The sequence below is a fragment of the Cheilinus undulatus genome, linkage group 20 (genome assembly GCF_018320785.1).
Source record: "Cheilinus undulatus linkage group 20, ASM1832078v1, whole genome shotgun sequence".
NCBI lineage: Eukaryota > Metazoa > Chordata > Actinopteri > Labriformes > Labridae > Cheilinus > Cheilinus undulatus.
This window is the reverse complement of record NC_054884.1, coordinates 34,270,984-34,288,708: the sequence shown is the minus strand read 5'-3', so window position 1 is coordinate 34,288,708 and position 17,725 is coordinate 34,270,984. Positions and strand designations below refer to the sequence as shown.

Genomic DNA, 17,725 nt, shown 5'->3' with positions numbered 1-17,725 from the left:
ATTTATTGCTTTGTTGTTGAGAAATACATCTATCGTTCAGCCTTAGAGGACATTATGGACAACTGTTTCAAAAATTCTTATAGCAGAATTTATTAGTATGACTTAGAAAAGCTTAAAGTCTATTTTCATGCAGAGCTTCTGAGGTCCGTTTAAAGCTGATTTTTGCATTAAAAAGAACAGTGAGGGGATGTTTGTAGCTTATATATATTTCATACAACTTATGCAAGAACGATTTATTATAGGTTCAATAACGCTCAATTTATAAAGTAAATGCAACTCATTCGGCACTTTTTCAATGTTTAAGTCTCAGTCCCAAGTGTCAATCATGGGCTTCCTCGGGGCCCTCCTCCGTCGTGACGTCGAAAGGGGGCGTAGTCCGCGTTCCATCAACGCTTTAAACGCTTAGTGGTCAATTCTTGGCACATGACACGCTACAACCAATCCCAGCAAAGTGCGAGGAGTGAAGGAACCGAAGCGAAATACGGGGCCGTGGAAACGAGCAGCGGTGACGTTACATGATGAACTGTGCTGTGTTGTCACCAGCTGTTGTCTGAAGACGGAGGAAAAGTGGTCACGTCTCGGTTGATAGTGAGCCCGCGAGCGCACCGGGAGCACGGAGCAGCACGTCTGGAGGTGAAAGATGTTACCGGATGATTGAAAGGAACACCGGAGCCCGGGCAGCCTCACAGAGAGAGTATCAATTACATAACTGAAGGCATCGATAAGACAAAAACTGTGATAACGGACTGGTGCCAATACAGGTCGGAGTTGAAGCCATTTTTCTTTGCAGTGAGTGAAAACATTTACTTATAACTGCTACAGTAATGTACTTCTACTCCTATAGTGCTTGGTAGCCCACTTGTAGATATGTGTGGCTACGTTAGGACTCATTATGTAGCCAGTTACAATGTGGGCTCTTACAACTTCCACCACAGCATGCTGGAATGAGCAGCCTCCTGCTTCGTTGTTTACTCTTGTCAATCAATGGGAGGAGAGTAGCAGATAGCTGCTGACGAGCTCAGCAGATTTCTTTCAAGTCAGAAGTTAATATTTTAACTGGCCCTTTAATACCTTCATTCAGCCTGAATTCAGTTCATACCATTGCTTATTACTGAATGGCTCACAGGTTTCTGCTTAAATCATCATGATTGTGCTTTATTGCACTATATCTCAAACATCAACTGCACTGTGATTGTATCAAAGATGCATTTGACACTTAAAACTTTGCAACATCACTTTGGCTGTTGAAGTGGTGAGTAATAAATGCAGCAGAGGGCTGTTAGATATTGCAAGAAAAGTGACACAGCAATATGTTTTACTTCTGTAATACATGGTGTGATATAAGAAGATGCAGGAAGTTTAGCCAAATAAAAACAGTGACCTGCTACATGCCCAAATATGGGCAGCTTACATTTTAATAAACATAATTTGACCATTTTGGATGTTAATTAAAAGTTTATATAGTAAATTTGCTACAGGGCCTGCACGGCGGCGCAGGGGTTAGCACTGTTGCCTCACAGCAAGAAGGTTCCTGGTTCGCTTCCCATTCAGGGCCTTTCTGTGTGGGGTTTGCAAGTTCTCCTCGTGGGTTCTCTCCGGGTCTCTCTCCTCCCACCACCAAAAACATGCGCATTAGGTTAATTTGTGATTTGAAATTGGCCATAGCTGTGATGTGAGCATGCCTGGTTGTCTGTCTCTATATGTCAGCCCTGTGATTGAATGGCGTCCAGTCCAGGGTGTACCCCGTCTCAAGCCCAATGACAGCTGGGATAGGCTCCAGCCCCCCCGTTTACCCCCAACGAGATAAGCTGTATAGAAAATGGATGGATGGATGGAAATTTGCTACAAACCGTTTGAGTTTCTGCAGACTGTACAAAAGAGGGTATGTCTAATAATGTAGCCATCCTTAGCAACAAAAGATTGTTTGCTTGAAAAAATTCAGTTCAATACAACTTTTTGAAATGAGATTATTGTGAAAGCTCCTATATGGAAGTTGATTAGGGGCACAGGTGAAGGAAGAAATAATGCTGAGCACTTCAAGATAAAAGTCAAAATGTTGAGAATAAAGTTGAAATACAATTTAGAGAAAAAAAAGTCAAAATGAGAAGAAAAGAAGTTGTGCCTCGTTTATTGATCGCTGACAGCTTTCTCCAAATGCTAAAATGTTTTTTAATGCTGAAAAGGAAAACTTTAGCACTTGTTTATTGGAAACTCTAGTTAACAGTATGTGTATGATACATGAAGACAGTGTCACCTGAAAAACATGATTTTGCATTGCTGCATTACATTTTTGTATGGAAATTGTGCTGCCGTCATGCAGCAGCTTCATGCTCCCTTCAGAAATGTCAGTAAATTTGTTGACATTGCCGTTGTTTATCCCACCACATCAAACACTGATGTCACAGGGTAATTAATGAATTATCAGAGGTCATCAGGTAATCCTGTGTGAATGGGGTTTAAGACGATAATAAACAGCGAACCTTGACTGTCTCTAAATTCTTTTACTTCAGAATTGGATTTAACAACAGTGATTATTTCTCTGGTAGCTCATAAACACAACATCTAAGATGTACTGTTTGTTATAATTTATAGACTATAGTAATGTGATACATTCACATGGGATAAGTGATGTCAATGTGAACAGATTAACAGACATTTTAGTAAGTAAGTAAGCTTTATTTGTATAGCACGTTTAAAACGGCTTTTCAGCTGACCAAAGTGCTTCCCACTGAAAGCTTGATAAAACACACCCAAACAATACAGGAGGTCATGTACCACACATACACTGATAACTAGAATTTCCAATAGACAAGGGCCATAGCATCCGTTTTTTTTTTTTTTTTTTTTTTTGCTTTTTTGCATTTTATCATTCGTAGCAAGCTCTCCACAATCAGTTAATGAGTAATCAATCTCCCTTTGCTCTGCCCCTACGTATCGAGGTTGGGTCTGTCACCTGTGTGTATCTATAGGTGATCAGAGGGAGAGGAAGAGGAAAAGAGAGATCTGCCCTGTTATTTCCCTTCTGTTAATGAATGAGTGTTTAAGACAGTAACAGACAACAAATACTGACTTTTTTCTAAAAAATGCCTTTCACCTCTTTTCTCTAAATTATATTTCAGCTTTATTCTCGAAATTCTGGCTTTATTGACGTTTCGACTTTAATCTCAGAGTGCCCTGCACTATATTTTCCTTCACCTATATCCCTAATCTGCTTCCATACATACTGCAACAGTTGATATATATTATGCAGCCCTAATGCATTATGATTTGAAAACGTGGATTGAAAACAAATCTTGCTATTAAGCTTTTTATGATCCTTGAAACCAAAGAGTCTTTCCTTATTTTAATACAAGTTAGTTAAATAACATTTTATGATATTAGACATTTGTAAAATGGAACTGTAAAGTCTGATAAATCAGTGATGTTGATTATAGGAAAGTTTTGTCATGCAATAGCGAGTACAAGTCTCCATAATGAGCTAGGAGGAAATAAGTAATTTAATTTTCTCACACAGTGTTCAGCCAACGTTTTGAAAATACACTCTAAATGTTGTTTGCCAGACACGCTTTTTCAGATTCAGACTTTTGTTTGTATCTCCCAGCAGACGCGGTCACACCAGGTGGGTACGAAGTTTCAAACAGGGAGTTCAAAGAGCAGGCACGGTCCTTTTGAAGTGGCCCTGCCGCCATCATGAATGTGGGCACGGCGCACAGCGAGGTGAATCCAAACACCCGCGTGATGAACAGCAGAGGGATGTGGCTGTCTTACATCCTGGGCATTGGCCTCTTGCACGTCATCCTGCTCAGCATTCCCTTCGCCAGCGTCCCCGTGGTCTGGACCCTCACCAACCTCATACACAATCTGGTGAGTAAAGCAGAATTTCCAAAAGCGTCCTAGCTTGACCTATTTAATTTTCATGATTTGTTGGAAACATCAGGTTAATTAAGGACACGTAGAAGTACAACCTTGTTAAACAGTTTGGGTTTTAGTAGATGAACATAGAGATTTAGAGGCTAACGTGTCGTTGCACAAAGGCAGAAATGTTTTATTTAACTGCTCTTAGTCATGTTCTTTCTTCCTGAAGTGCTGCCAGTAATATTTCAACAACCGTTCATTTTGAAAGCTGAGCTCATTCTTGCATCTTAAACTTGGTTGACAGAAGGCTGTCTGCTTGGTGTGAAGTTTCTGGAGTTTTCTGAAGTTACTGACTAGAGTTTGAGGATTCAAAAGCAGTGCTTCTTTAGTGAACACCCTTAAAACAAATAATTTATCTGGATGCTTTAGCAGTGGGCGGTATCATTACCAGCACTGGTGAAACTTCTGCCGTGATAAGAATTTTTGCGACACCACCATCACTGGTTTTAACACTCAAGTTCTGCTTTGGTGCACACAAGGAATAGGGTGATAGGGATGCACCAATCCACTTTTGTTCAGTTCTGATCCAATTCTGATAAATATGTGCCGATACCGATACTGATATTTTAACAATTGTTATTGTTGTTGGTATAATGTGTGAGGTTACATAAGGCTGTAGTAAACCACCCAACTCCTCTTATTAAAAATCAAAAAGAAATACAAAAATGAATTGAACTTAAATGTATTCCAAACAAATTTATTTGAACTACTACTAAAAAATAAATATCATTTTTTATGTACACGGGCTTGAAATCCCTCTCTATAATGCTCTTTAATGAGCCTCCCGCCACTAGAGAGCGCTGTAGCTTCAGTTAATGGCCGCAGCCTTCCTCTCTGAACCTTCACCGGGTGTAAACAATGAGAAGCTCGGCGGTGGCTAAATGGTAGCGTATAGTAGGAAGACCATGGTATGACAGTTTTTCAAAGTAGTAAATGGAAATAAAGTGGTATGTGGGCTGTCGAGGGTTAAGGTCACGTATGACTACTCACCCGAAGTGAAAAGAGGCAAAATATCAAAGCACGATATTAATCTGCAAAGAGGAACGAAGGCAGGTGGCGCTAGCTTTCAATGCTAGCCATGCTGTAGAGAGTATATCAGGCTAACGTCACACCCACTGTTCTTTGTGTTCTCTCATCTTTAGACTAGTTTTGACTGTTCTAAATATATATCTACGTTTAATCGACTAGGTAATTATACCACTAAGAACATCCTAACTAATACTAGCTCAGTTACACACAGACTGTCTCCTGTTAGACTTTGGTGCGTTCGTGGTCTACCGCAAACTTGGTCACTTGGATCGGAGCCGTCAGTCAGCTGTTTAAAATGTGTTTAAACTGATGATTTGCTTGATTTAAGTCTGTGGTGATTCAAAGAACCGGGCTGTGGCGATAAACGAGGTCAGAGAAGTGGCCATAGACTCTATAGTAGTGTAGACTTGCTGGAAGTGCCATTAAAGCTAAGTAAAATCAATAAGCATTTTACTGCTGACAAATCCTCCACAAGAAAATAGGTCATGATTTTTAGGCCATATCACCCAGGCATACAGTGCTTTACCCTACCCTTCTTCACTTTGCCTGATGCCTTGTCATCTCCTCTCTTCTAGGGGAAAATTTTGCAAAACACATTTGTAATTCTAAGAAAAGAAGATGCTCTGTGCACAGCACTGTTAGTCCTTATTCGCTGTCAGGGCTTAAGGCATTCTTGCACTGTGCCAGATCTCTAGCATGATAAATACTTGTGGTCCTCAAAATAGTTGACTGATGACTTTGGTCTAAACGAGAAGCTTTTTGGCAGTTTGTACCACAAACTAAAGGAAGTGGGTGCTCGATTCTGCACGAAGTCACTGTGTCCTGCAGTAAGAGAGTGCTCTCTCCTGCTTTTGGTGCACTCTAACAATATACAACTATATTATTTGGGGCTACAGTTAGGGCTGCCACTTCGACATTAGCCACAGTAACATGGGTGATTATTGAGTTCGAATGAAATCTCTCACAAAGGGATCCATTATGAACCACTGGTGTGTAAAAAAGAAAAAAAAAGGTGTTTCCCCTGTCAATACTTGTAGTGTCCCCAGCTCTCGTCAGTCTGATGGGTGTTTTCGTGGGAAAAACATGTTTTTCTGAGGGAAAATTTTGGTGAATTAGTCATTAAATTACGTCACTTTGCTGATGTGACGACACTGTTTTTGTGAGAAAAAGTAAAAATTATTTCATGACGAGTAGAGAGGCTAGGCAGATTTCTGTGCTGTCTGCTGTGATTCAGACACACAAGCACTTCCCAAGTTCCTTCACTGCAAAACACTGCTGTCTTAAATGCTGGGTTATGACCCAATGACAGAGAAACACTCTTTAAAATGGACACCTTTCACATCTGTCCCAGCATTCTTTGTGCAGCAATGTGTGCTCGCGATACACACAAACACTGGTTGTGTTCACTATATATGATAGTAGCTATGCTCATAGTCATGTCTCAACATTTTAGATTGGTCAAACTTGTATAAAAGACAACATTTTAGATAGAAAAAGATGTTAAAGTGTATCTTGTACATTAGATTTTATGGGTACATCACCTTGTCTGATTAACTGGAAAATGCAAAATGCTCTAGAAAGCTAAAGTAAAGGATAACTACAGTAATGCACTGCAGTTTAGTGTCAGTTTTACCTTTCATTGTGCTTCATTCTTTAACCCCTCATTTTTTATTCTGCTGTCTTTTTCCTCATTTCAAAGTTCCGAATAAGGTCATGGTTTGGCCTGAAACACACAAACGTTATTTTAGGTTCACATTGGATACGAGTCTCTTAGGTGCAATAAAAAACAGGTTTTCCTGAAATAGCCAAAGAGCTTCTGAAACATCCCCTGCTTTGCTTTACAAAACCACTGTACTCCAAGAAATACATTATTTTTATGGAGTCCTTTTTGGAATGGGAGGGGTTGGTGTGTTTGATCATGCAGTTTAATAGCACTTCTTGAACTGTGCATCTTGAGAACATACACACTTGCTGTGTAGGCTTATTTCCAGGTTTGGAGTCTGTATGGTAAATAGAAAAACTAGGAAAATGAGCCCTTATAGTCTACTTATCCACTCACTTTGAAGACCTAATGCAGGACTTCTTATTGTGTTTTTAACTCTGTCTCTCTCCTCTCTTCCAGTGTATGTACCTCCTCCTCCACACAGTCAAAGGGACGCCGTTTGAGACCCCAGATCAGGGCAAAGCTCGCCTCCTCACACACTGGGAGCAGATGGACTATGGTGTACAGTTCACTGCTTCACGCAAGTTCCTCACCATCACACCCATTGTCTTGTAAGCCCTTTAATCTTCATGCTCAGTTGTAATTGTGTAGCAGGAACAGCTATTAAAAAGAACGGATCTAAACTAAGAGTACACACAGAGAAACTAGTAGAGCAGGACTGTATGTACCGTGGTGCCAACACTTTGACATTAAGTAGGTGTAGACAGATGAAGGATGAAGAGAGTATAAATAGAGCAACCAGAATTATTCCCAAGTTATCCAACAATGACTGTATTCCTCACAGGCTTTTCTGAGGGTCTGTGAAAGTGGCTGATTTATTTTTTCTGTCAGTCTCTTTAGCTCTTCTTGCACTCCAAAACGTGTGTTTTTAGTTTCTCTTTGGATAAGGTTCATGGAGTCATAGGTATAACCTCCAGGATGGCATGGTCACTTAAACCCCAAAAGTAAGCATATACATGTTTGTTTTTACCTCTAAATGCCATGAAATTAAAGGCATTTAATGGTTTTAAAAGAGTACCTCAGACTTTGTCATGCTCTTTCTGAATTGATACAAGTAGAATTTTCATGCTAACAGAGTTTTTAAGTTCAGATAAAGTACAAGATAAAAATTCTTATTTTTAACAACAAATGTAGGCAAATTCTGGCTCACTCAGCATGTTTACATGCAGTTACAGCTCAGTTAAAGCTCAGCTAGGGCATTTGAATGGCTGCTGTCATTGTCACTGTATACAGGCTCAGGGGCAGAATTGATTTATTGATGGTAGTATTGGACCTGAGGGCACCATTGGGTGGGACAGAGGATTGACACAACCCTGGTCCTGCTCTGGATGTCTTTGCAAATTACCAGGGATGTGGGAAAACAATCTGTTGAAAAAATAAATAAGGTCCACACCTTTAGGGCAAATTAAGGGGTAGATGTGGTGAATAAGCATCGCTTAGGGTACTGTCCGAGCTGTAGTAGGGCTGCCATGAGCCCGTGGTTGTGCTGTGGATGTCCCACGAGCCTAAAAACAGCTGGTGGTCTTTGGGTGTATTACCCAGGGTGAAAAGGCCCTGACAAAAGAAATGTCAGGCATAGATGAGTTGAGTAAGCCACCTGAGGGCACCATCAGGTGAGAAGGAGGATTGACTCAACCCTGGTCATGCTCTGAATGTCTTGCACATTACCAGGGGCATGAGAAAACAATCTGTTAAAAAAAAAAATAACACAATCCACACCTTTGGGCACAGTAAGAGGTGGATGTGGTGAGTAGGCATGGCCCAGGGTACCATCGGAGTGTGTAGTAGGGTTGTCACGAGCCTGTGGTTGTGCTGTGGATGTACCAAGAGCCCCAAAATTGCTGGCCATGTCTGCACATGTTGCCAGGGGTGAAAAGGCCCTGACAGAAAAGATGCTGTCAGGCTTGACCTTGGCAGACTCTGATCCCAGCCCCGGGTTGTGGCACATTGGGCCCCATGAAGCATCCTTAGCGGCAATTGAAAATTCATCCCATTTATTGTGTATTGCAAACAGCCACTTCAATACTCAGAATGTGCTGGAATAAACAGCACAGACCAGACCTACAGGGTTTGGCACCACTAATTAACTGCTTTGCTTCCTCGTTAGGTCATAGTCTTGCATATAAAGAAAACAGGAAGTAGACAGTTGATGTTACCTATACTGTTTAGTGCTGGTTTGACTGGAAACACTCCTCAGTCAGGACAACAAGTGAGTAGGGCAGAGCCACTCGCAGGCTGGGTCTGTTTCACAACAGTCACCAGAGGCCAAACGCTCAACTACTGTTACTGTAGGTAGATGATGCACAACCTTCATACGGTGGAAAGAGATGGTACAGAGAGTGACACAGCTGCGCGTTGTGGACTTTACTGAACAAAGTGTTACTCTTCATGCAGGAAGACGGTTGAATCCTTATTTTCTCCCTTTAGAGATTCCAAAAAACAGACTTCTGTACAGATTGATGCGACTTATATTTTGGATTTTACGGTAGTTCGAGTTGACCCTGCTAACTAGTCAGCTGGCAGCTATCCGGTTATAATGTTATGTCTGTAAGTATTCGGACAGCAACACAATCATTTTATCATTTTGCTTCCATTTTACCACCACGACCAAGAATTTGGTGATGCTCATGGGCTCCAGACTTTATGCAGTCTTTGACTGCAGAGGATTTTTTTCATAGCTTTGAAAAAAATGGTTACATTTGAAATAATGTTAACAATTCTTAGATTTTAAATGCCATATTTTTGTGAAACCCCTTGAATTAAAGGTGGAAGTCTTCTCTTTGGTCACATGTTGATGGATCTTTTTCGAATCGATGGTGGTAGTAAACATAAGCCCAATTATATAAATTGTGTAGTTGGTCATATATGTGCAGAGTTATAGCGAAAACCTGAACAATTTCACAGCTTTGACCATGTTGTGCATGCCTTATATTTCACTCGGTGTAAATTTAATTTTAAACAATTCCAGTCAGATTAACAACTTAACATTCATTGTAAGAGTACAGTTTCGTATGACTTACACAATAAAATGACATTTTCTCATTTTGTGTAAGCATTCTGATGACTAAAATATATAAAAAAATTATCAACATTTAGTTGCAAGCTAAAGTTTAAAGCAGTTTAAACAGGGTGCAGGGATTTCAACCTTGGTCCTGCAATGTTCTGGCCTTCTTATGGCCACCCTCCAGTCCTGTGCCAGGCCCACCCCCCATTTCTCCACGTATCTTCCCAGCTGTCCCATTCATGACCCGCATGGTCACCCCCAGCGTCTGGACCAGCCCTGGGCACCCAGTGTGTTGAGCTGGATCAGGCCCAGGAAAGTACTCAATGTGCCCATAAAAGCACAGCTGCTGTTCCCATATCAGACAGCTGATCCTTCCCATCCCTGCTTTCCTGAGAATGTCAGCATCAGATACATGGTCTTTCCTCTTATGCAGCCGTCTCATAAAACAGTTATGGTACTTTTTGACATTGTTTATTTAAAAATATATTTTTTCCTATTTTAAAAAGCGATTGATTATGATTGTAAATGTGAAACTCTGTCAATTTTCGTAATTTAAAATGTTCTACTCTCTACCTCCACATCAGAGTTTTGCATCACAGTGAGTGTTGATCGATTATCGTCCCTGCTGCTCCCTTATTAGTCAAGCCCACAAATTGTTAAGGGGCCTAGTATTTGCAGCAGGACCCTGTGCTGCTTTCCTGCCCTTTTCTCTGCTTATTAACCAGCAGAGTTCAGTTTACAGGAAGAGCTCTCTAGGGCTCCCTGGGGTTGGTTTGCCAGCTCGGCCTGAACATCGTCCTGATCGCAGTTTTGCAGGTGTGTGTTTTTACAAGCCAGTTTCAAAAGCCTCCCCTTCATTTTGTTAAACAGCCGAGCCTCCAGCAGAAGGAGGAAAGTGGTCAGTCTGTAGATGGAAAAAACTACACATCTACTAAAGTGACTCAATAGCTTTTATACTACATGTCTTCACTTGTTCAGCAGAGAACAGAATGTGCGGTTTCACATCCAAAGCTTGAAAACAAACTTAACTGCCGTGGCTGTGTGCTGTTACATCTGAAATGCTGTTTACATCAAAACATCACAGTTTTACTCTGCTTTCATCATGTCTGTGCATTCTCTGCCAGCATGTAGCAACAAAGTCAGGGCTTAGACTGTATGGGAAGAGATGGGAGTTTGTTTGAGAAGTATTTCTCCCTGTCAGGTCTGTTCTTAAGAGTTTTTCTTCAGTGAAAGGCATCTTTATCATGGAAAACATCATCAGTCACAGACAGAGCAGCCAGAGGATGTCAGAGAGAAAATTATTAACCAAAACTCTTCTCTAGTTTCACCTCAAACTCTGTAAAAAAAAAAAAAAAAAGTGTAAAAATATGTGAAAGCTGGGCCCCGTTCCTCGTACATGGTTCAAATAATCAGAGCTAATGTCCTTTTAGCCTGATTCAATTAACGTGATGATTGAAGGTTGGCTAAGTCCGTTCCTCCACGGCTGAATCGTGCTAAATCAGTGACGTTAATTGGAATCAGATATGAGTGATCAGGATACTTGCGTGTGCCCGTTCTACATAAAGGGGGAGCAGTGTAGATCACAGAAATCACGATTGTCCGTCATAATTCATGGCGAATATAAGGAAAGCGCGACATTTTTCACACCAACAGAGCAGCAAACAATCATGGAGGAGTTGGAAAATTACAAAAACATTGTAACTGTGAAATCCAACACCTCGGCTGCAGCGAAGGCGAGACACACAGCTCGGCATTATGGACAAGTTAAATGCGCAAGCAAGGAATATGTAGGCCTATAGTTATGCATTGCTGTATAAGGCTATAGCCTAGGCTTTTAATTTCAATGTGTGTTCGCCGTAACCTCGTGTAATGATATGAGCAACAGATGTTTTGCCTCCCTTAAGAGCTGCCGTAGTCGTTGGAGCGTGCGCAGTGTTTATGAGCCTGATGAGCTGTAAGCTTACAGACAACCGTACCTGTAAGATGTGAATGAATGAAGTTACCATTATTAATGTATTTCTCTTCAAGTAAACCTGGCGTATTAATGAAGAACCCACTATACAAACATGACACCTCGTAGCCTAATGACCTAGATTAATTACTTTCTATCATTAATGAACCTTGTGTATTTTCTAAAGGTACTAGTAAGCATACTAATTTGAGACAATATGTTTTATATAGCCTATAGGCCCAGCTATCTGTTTTTATATTTATATGTTGTGCACTTTTTCTCCTCTTATCACTTCATATAAAACAAACCCAACTGTCAAGCAAACTTGGGAACAAGTTAAAATAAAACACAAGAACATTATTCAGTGTGGTAAGGGAATATCATTTGCTCCATGGTGTTGAATTAGAAATGTTCCTTGTATGTGCCACTTGCAAAAACATGCAATCCTACACAAAGTTTGAGTGGCAGTAAGTGCACAGCTGCGCCAGGTAGTATTGGCGATGTATGGCCCTATTAGCTGTTGCAAATAAATAATGCCTTGGGGACTGAAACAGTAACGCTCATACAAAAAATCATCAGAAAATGATAAAGGATCTTGGCGATCTCGGATCAGTCTTTCCCTGTGAAATGCGGCACGGATTATTATTGCTCCTATCGACTTGGTCTCTCAGGAATGGAGCTTCCTCTTTTTTTTTTCTTTTGGGGGGGCCCTGAAGATATAAAACAAGGCTTGAAAACAAATACTGATAGAAATTTGACAAAATAAGTAGACTAAATAAGAACAATCAAAAGTAAAATAAATGATGAAAGGATCCATGCAGTAATCTTCCATTCAGCTTCCTTGCATACATTCTACCAGCTGAATAGTTTGTGCAATCTGTTCTTGATCAAGCTAGCGATTAGCTACCATCAGGTTAAAGGGGCAGTATGTTGAATTTTCACACCAAAAAGCCTAAATTGATTTTAAAACATACTAAACCTGTGATATTTTTAGTTTAACTCTTGCATTACCTTAAGTATTTCCAATAGTTCAAATACAGAAAAAAACGGGAGGTGTCTCTATTCAGTATTAGGCAGATTATCTGTATCTGCGTTTTAATCAACCAATCAATAATAAAAATACTTAATTAAAAGGTATTTCAGTAGTGAAGTATATTGTAGGGCTGCCAAGAGTAATCAAGTAAATCACGATTAATTAAGGTCCACAATTGGTTCACTAATGTTTTTTAATCGCATGTTTAATTGTAACTTTCAGCACACTTTGGTTTAAGTGCATCAGCGTCTCCCTGCAGCCACAGTGATGTAAAGCAAGTCCACCACTGCTTCTTCATGTTTCATTTCACTTTACACACCCACAGACAGCTCAGTGGGCAATTCAAGAATTGTCAGAACCTGTTGAACGGTCTCTTTTCAATCCATAACAAATTATTTTTGCTGTGGTTAAGTTCATGTTAAATCTTCAATTTACCAATAAAAGGAGATCTTTATCCAGACAGGAAGTCAGTTACCCTCGGTATTAGACAGGAAAAAATATAAAATAACACAAAAACAGTTTTGAATGAAAAAAGTGGAGTTTTAAAACATGTTTCAATAAACTCTTATTTTATTTTCATCCATAACAAGTTATTTTTTTCTTTGGTTAAGTTCAAGTTGAATCTTTTATCTACCTATGAAAGCAGGTCTGTATCCAGACAGGAAGTCAGTAACTTTTAGTTTAAGACAGGAAAAAAATGCACAATCACAAAATCACACAAAAACTGTTTGGAATGCAAAAAAAAGCTGAATTTTAAGTTGTGTTTTAATTATCTCTTACTTTATTTTCAATCCATAACAAGTTCCTTTTTTTCTGTGGTTAAGGTCATGTTAAATCTTCAATCTACAAATAAAAGCAGGTCTGTATCCTGACAGAAACTCAGTTAGCTTTACTTTAAGACAGGAAAAAAATACAAAATCACACAACATGAGTTTTGAATGCAAAAAAAAAGAGTATGGTCAAACCAGATTAACTACAGAAAGATACTTAAAGACCCTGTAAAGTGAAATCCAAAATTTGTGTCTTAATACACTAGATATGTTGGAATAAAGTTGCTGTTAACATGTGAAAACACTGAGATCTACATGTGACTAGATTTTGGTTTTAGACCTTTAGAAAGTTTTTCACCTCTTTCCTGGCTGGGTTTAATAAGCGGCGGGGCCAATATGTGGGCTGGTGATGTCAATGGCCCCCAGTGGGGAATGACCCCGCCCCCTAACACTACAATATAATACAATTCAGACTAGTTCATGTTAGTACAGTCTTTGTTAACTGTCAGTGCCTTTATTGAAAGTTAAGTCAGTTAAATGCTGTTTTTTGTTCATTGTGAGGTAAATTTGCCAAATCTATCAGCTACAGTGGTCTATGGATCATTTAAAGCATCGTAACAGAGATTTTAGCCAGAAAAAAGACTTTTTCTCTTCTCTGGCACAGAGTCAGGCAGCTGTGCTCTGATCATACGGTTAATGTAAGGTCAAGGGGCAGGCTAATGGCATGAGTACTTCTCACCACACAGATTGTGCCATAGTAGTTCTCCTGAGTGGGTGTGGCTTCTGCTCATTCAAAGACACGCCCACATCACCCTAGAGCAGATTTCATTGCCTCATCTTTCATGATTTTTTAGCTTAATTTTATAAACCTAGATATGTTTTATTTGACTGAAAGTTGACCTGGGGGTTCATAACACAGTGACCTGTCATACAACAAACCTAAAAACAGATTTATTTTAATTTTACAGGGTCTTTAAAACTGTACACTAAGACTAGTATTATTAAAATTTGTTTATTATATGTTATTTCACCACTGCATAATTTGCATTGTTGCATATTGTTTATTTTCCCTCATAATCCAGGTCTTGTCATTATTCATGGTTATGTTTGGGCTTTAACTTATATGACAGACATTAATCTAAGTTATCTTAAAATAGAAAAATACACTGGATTTGAGCATTAGTAATCACTGGTGTTTCAATGCTGCTGTTCAGCATGTTGAAAGAGTCTCAGTTTCTGCTGTTGGCACTGTGACTATGAGTTAGGAAACATCTAGAGATTATCAGAAGAAAACTGAGTGAAAGATTTTTGAATATTGAGTAATTTTTTTTGTTGTTTGTCGTTTTAATCCAACTTTTTCTTCACTTTTTGTTTTCCAATAACTTAGAAACACATCTCATCTAAAGAAACGTTAACCTAAAGGTAATCTGCTTTTTCTTGTGTTTTTTATCTTTCTGTGCAGGTATATACTCACCAGCTTCTACACCAAATACGATCGGGTGCATTTTGTGGTCAACACAGTTTCTTTGCTCACTGTTCTCATCCCCAAGCTGCCTCAGCTGCACGGCGTGAGGATCTTCGGCATTAATAAGTACTGACAATGCTGAAGAGGACACCTCCTTCCTTTAGTCCCTGTGGACTCGCTGAGAGCACACAGAGTATCAGGCCTCTGATTTGGCTGCAGATTCACGAGGATCCGTGGCTCTCGACTCTGCTGAGCAGTGCTCTAAATGAAGCCTATAGGGGATACTGCCATGGTACCAAACCCCAGGAAAGAGACACGATACACTTTACAGAGAGGACAAAGGGAAAGTGTACTGCAGCAGTTTTTTGTGGCCTATTTCCTTTGAGTTAAAGGTTTTCCAGAGACACTTTGAAAGCCTTCGTAAGGGAGCATTATGTCTGCAGAAATGACAGTTTTTAGATCTGACAGGTGTTCAGGGGAGAGGATAATGTAGCTGCACAATGACATGCCAGTTTACACCCATGGGCGCTCTGAGGCTGTAGTCAAAGTTATTTTGCACGTAATGATACAGTGCTGTATTTATTCAGCTTTCCTCCCACCAGAAGCGTCTTTTACTCAACGTTTCTGGGCCTCAGAGTAGAGACACAGACTTTAATGAAATGGTGAGGGACTTGTGAACTGCTGCAGAGGCGAGGCGCGAGAAACCACAAAGTTTTATATTTAGCCCTAGCTGCTCTGCTCAGGGCCAAGATTGGGAAGTTAAGCAATTCTTATTTTATCTGACCATTTCCATATTTGGACTCTTCTTGTCCTGTTCTGTGTCGGAGTAAGCCTCCTGTCTGCAGAAACGCCTGGCCTGAGTTCAGGAAGAACTATGTGAAGTGCACTCTAATCCACATATTATCATATGAAAAAGTTTCAGGATGACTGCAGAGGTTTATATTTCTGTCCTGAATGTCAGAGTTACAGGAAAAGACACATACTACTACTCATCTATAGAAAATAAGGAGATATGACATTAGAGTGAGCTTCTTGTAATTGCATATCAAGTTAGGAATAGGGGAGTATTAAACTCTAAATAGCATTTCATTATGAGATGCCTTTTTTATCCAAAGTAATGCAATACAGTAAGAATTAAGAGCCTGAAATACTCTTATTTCTTCTAAGGTAGTGTATGTTCCATAATGTATAAGGGTTAAATGGAAAGAAATTTACAAACACTCAACAACAATCGACACATTAAACCAAGTTGGAAAAATTGTCAATTGGAGTGAATTTAATAGACTCTTTCCTCTAAAGTTCAGTTCAGACCAAAGATTTGTGACAAGTTGAAATGTGCAATGTTCTGAAAGCCTGCTAGTTTAAACCGCAACCAGGATAGACAATATGCCATGTACACCGTGCACTTTCAAGCCGACTCTGTAACAGTCGTGGTGGAACGTCAGCTTACACTGTGCGACTGAGTGTGTGTCTTTGTACGTGATCGTGACGTGGAGTAGGTTGAAACAATGGAGCCGAGTGTGAAAGATCCATTAGTGATTGTGTTTAATGCTGTCAGTCTTTTTTAAGATGCAAAGCAGTAAAGTAGTACACTAAAGTGATTGTTTGATGTTGCAAAGCCGCTTTTGATTATGATTTTTAAAGGAAAATATGTCCATGGTTATTTAGAGCAGTGGTTCTCAACCTTGGGGTTGGGACCCCCTTCGGGGTTGCGAGAATATTTTAAAAATTACACTGTTGCCACTTTACACAAGTTTTGCCAAATTTGAACCGATTTTCATCATTTCTTGCCACCAATTTAAACACATTTTTGCCAGTTAACATCTATTTTTGCCCATTTTTAACCCTTTCCACCACTTTTTTCTTCCTGTTTTTGCCTGGTTCTAAACCAATTCTTGCCACTTAAGCCTAATGTTGCCACTGTTGACCCATTATTGGCACTTTTAACCCAATTTTACCACTTTTGTACACCCAATTTTTCCCATTTTAACCACATTTCACAATCTAATATGCCCATTTTTGCCTGTTTAACTAATTTCTGCCAATATCTGCCTTTTGTCTTTCTCATTTAACACTTTTTTTTGCCAGTTTATATCAATCTTTCATTCCATTTCACCAAATGTCCACCCATTTTTGTTCTTTTGCAGCGTTTTCAACCACTTTTTAACTCCCTTTTACCACTATTTATGCCCATTTTTGCCTTTTTTTCCCAATTTAAATCTCATTTTTGCCCCTTCTAACCTATTTCTTCAACTTTTAAAATCTAATTTCACCTCTTTTTCCACCATTTTTTAAATTATTAACTAATTTTTGCGATTTTTAACCCCCCTTTTTTTACAAAAGGGATTTACATTTATAAGAAGGCTTTTTACTACACAAATGATTTAAAAAGATATTTGTTTCTTTGATTAGAGTGGTCATTTTTGAGGTTAAATATAAAGTATAGATATCACAGCTTAACTTTACAATAGACCATGATTTTGCTGACCTCCATGGGCCCCCAGTTTTGCTGGGCCCCAAAAGGCTCACCCATTTATCCCCCCTTATGGGCAGCCTTGTCTGCACATTGAATGTGCATGTCTGTGTTGAACCACCTTCTGGTACAGTGGGGGTCCCCAATTTCTGGTACCTTTATTTTGGGGGTCGTGGGCTGAAAAGGTTGAGAACCACGGATTTGGAGGAAGGCTATAAGACAGTTCTGCTTGTTTTCAGTAGCTGTACGATGTTTTTTTAAGGTAGCAGAGGAAGCTGAAGAACCCTTTAACCATGGCTATCACTTTGGCTGTAAAGGAATAAGTAGTAATTCAGTTATAGTGCTTTATTAAAACTTGTATT

General features: G+C 39.6%; 1 protein-coding gene across 4 annotated transcripts; it reads left to right on the top strand.

Annotated features, from left to right (window-relative positions):
* The first annotated feature begins 495 nt into the window (after nt 1-495).
* Nucleotides 496-16,637, top strand: ormdl3 (ORMDL sphingolipid biosynthesis regulator 3). Of its 4 annotated transcripts, none has more exons than XM_041816562.1 (4): nt 496-789; nt 3,605-3,864; nt 7,067-7,218; nt 14,888-16,637. In XM_041816562.1, the coding sequence occupies exons 2-4, from the start codon at nt 3,691-3,693 to the stop codon at nt 15,021-15,023; spliced, it is 462 nt and encodes a 153-aa protein (XP_041672496.1). In that variant the 5' UTR covers nt 496-789; nt 3,605-3,690; the 3' UTR covers nt 15,024-16,637. The 4 variants fall into 4 exon arrangements, with proteins under 4 accessions (XP_041672496.1, XP_041672497.1, XP_041672498.1 ...); XM_041816563.1 differs by having other exon boundaries at nt 3,602-3,864; XM_041816564.1 differs by lacking the exon at nt 496-789 and adding an exon at nt 1,743-1,882 and having other exon boundaries at nt 3,602-3,864.
* Nucleotides 16,638-17,725: the final 1,088 nt, after the last annotated feature.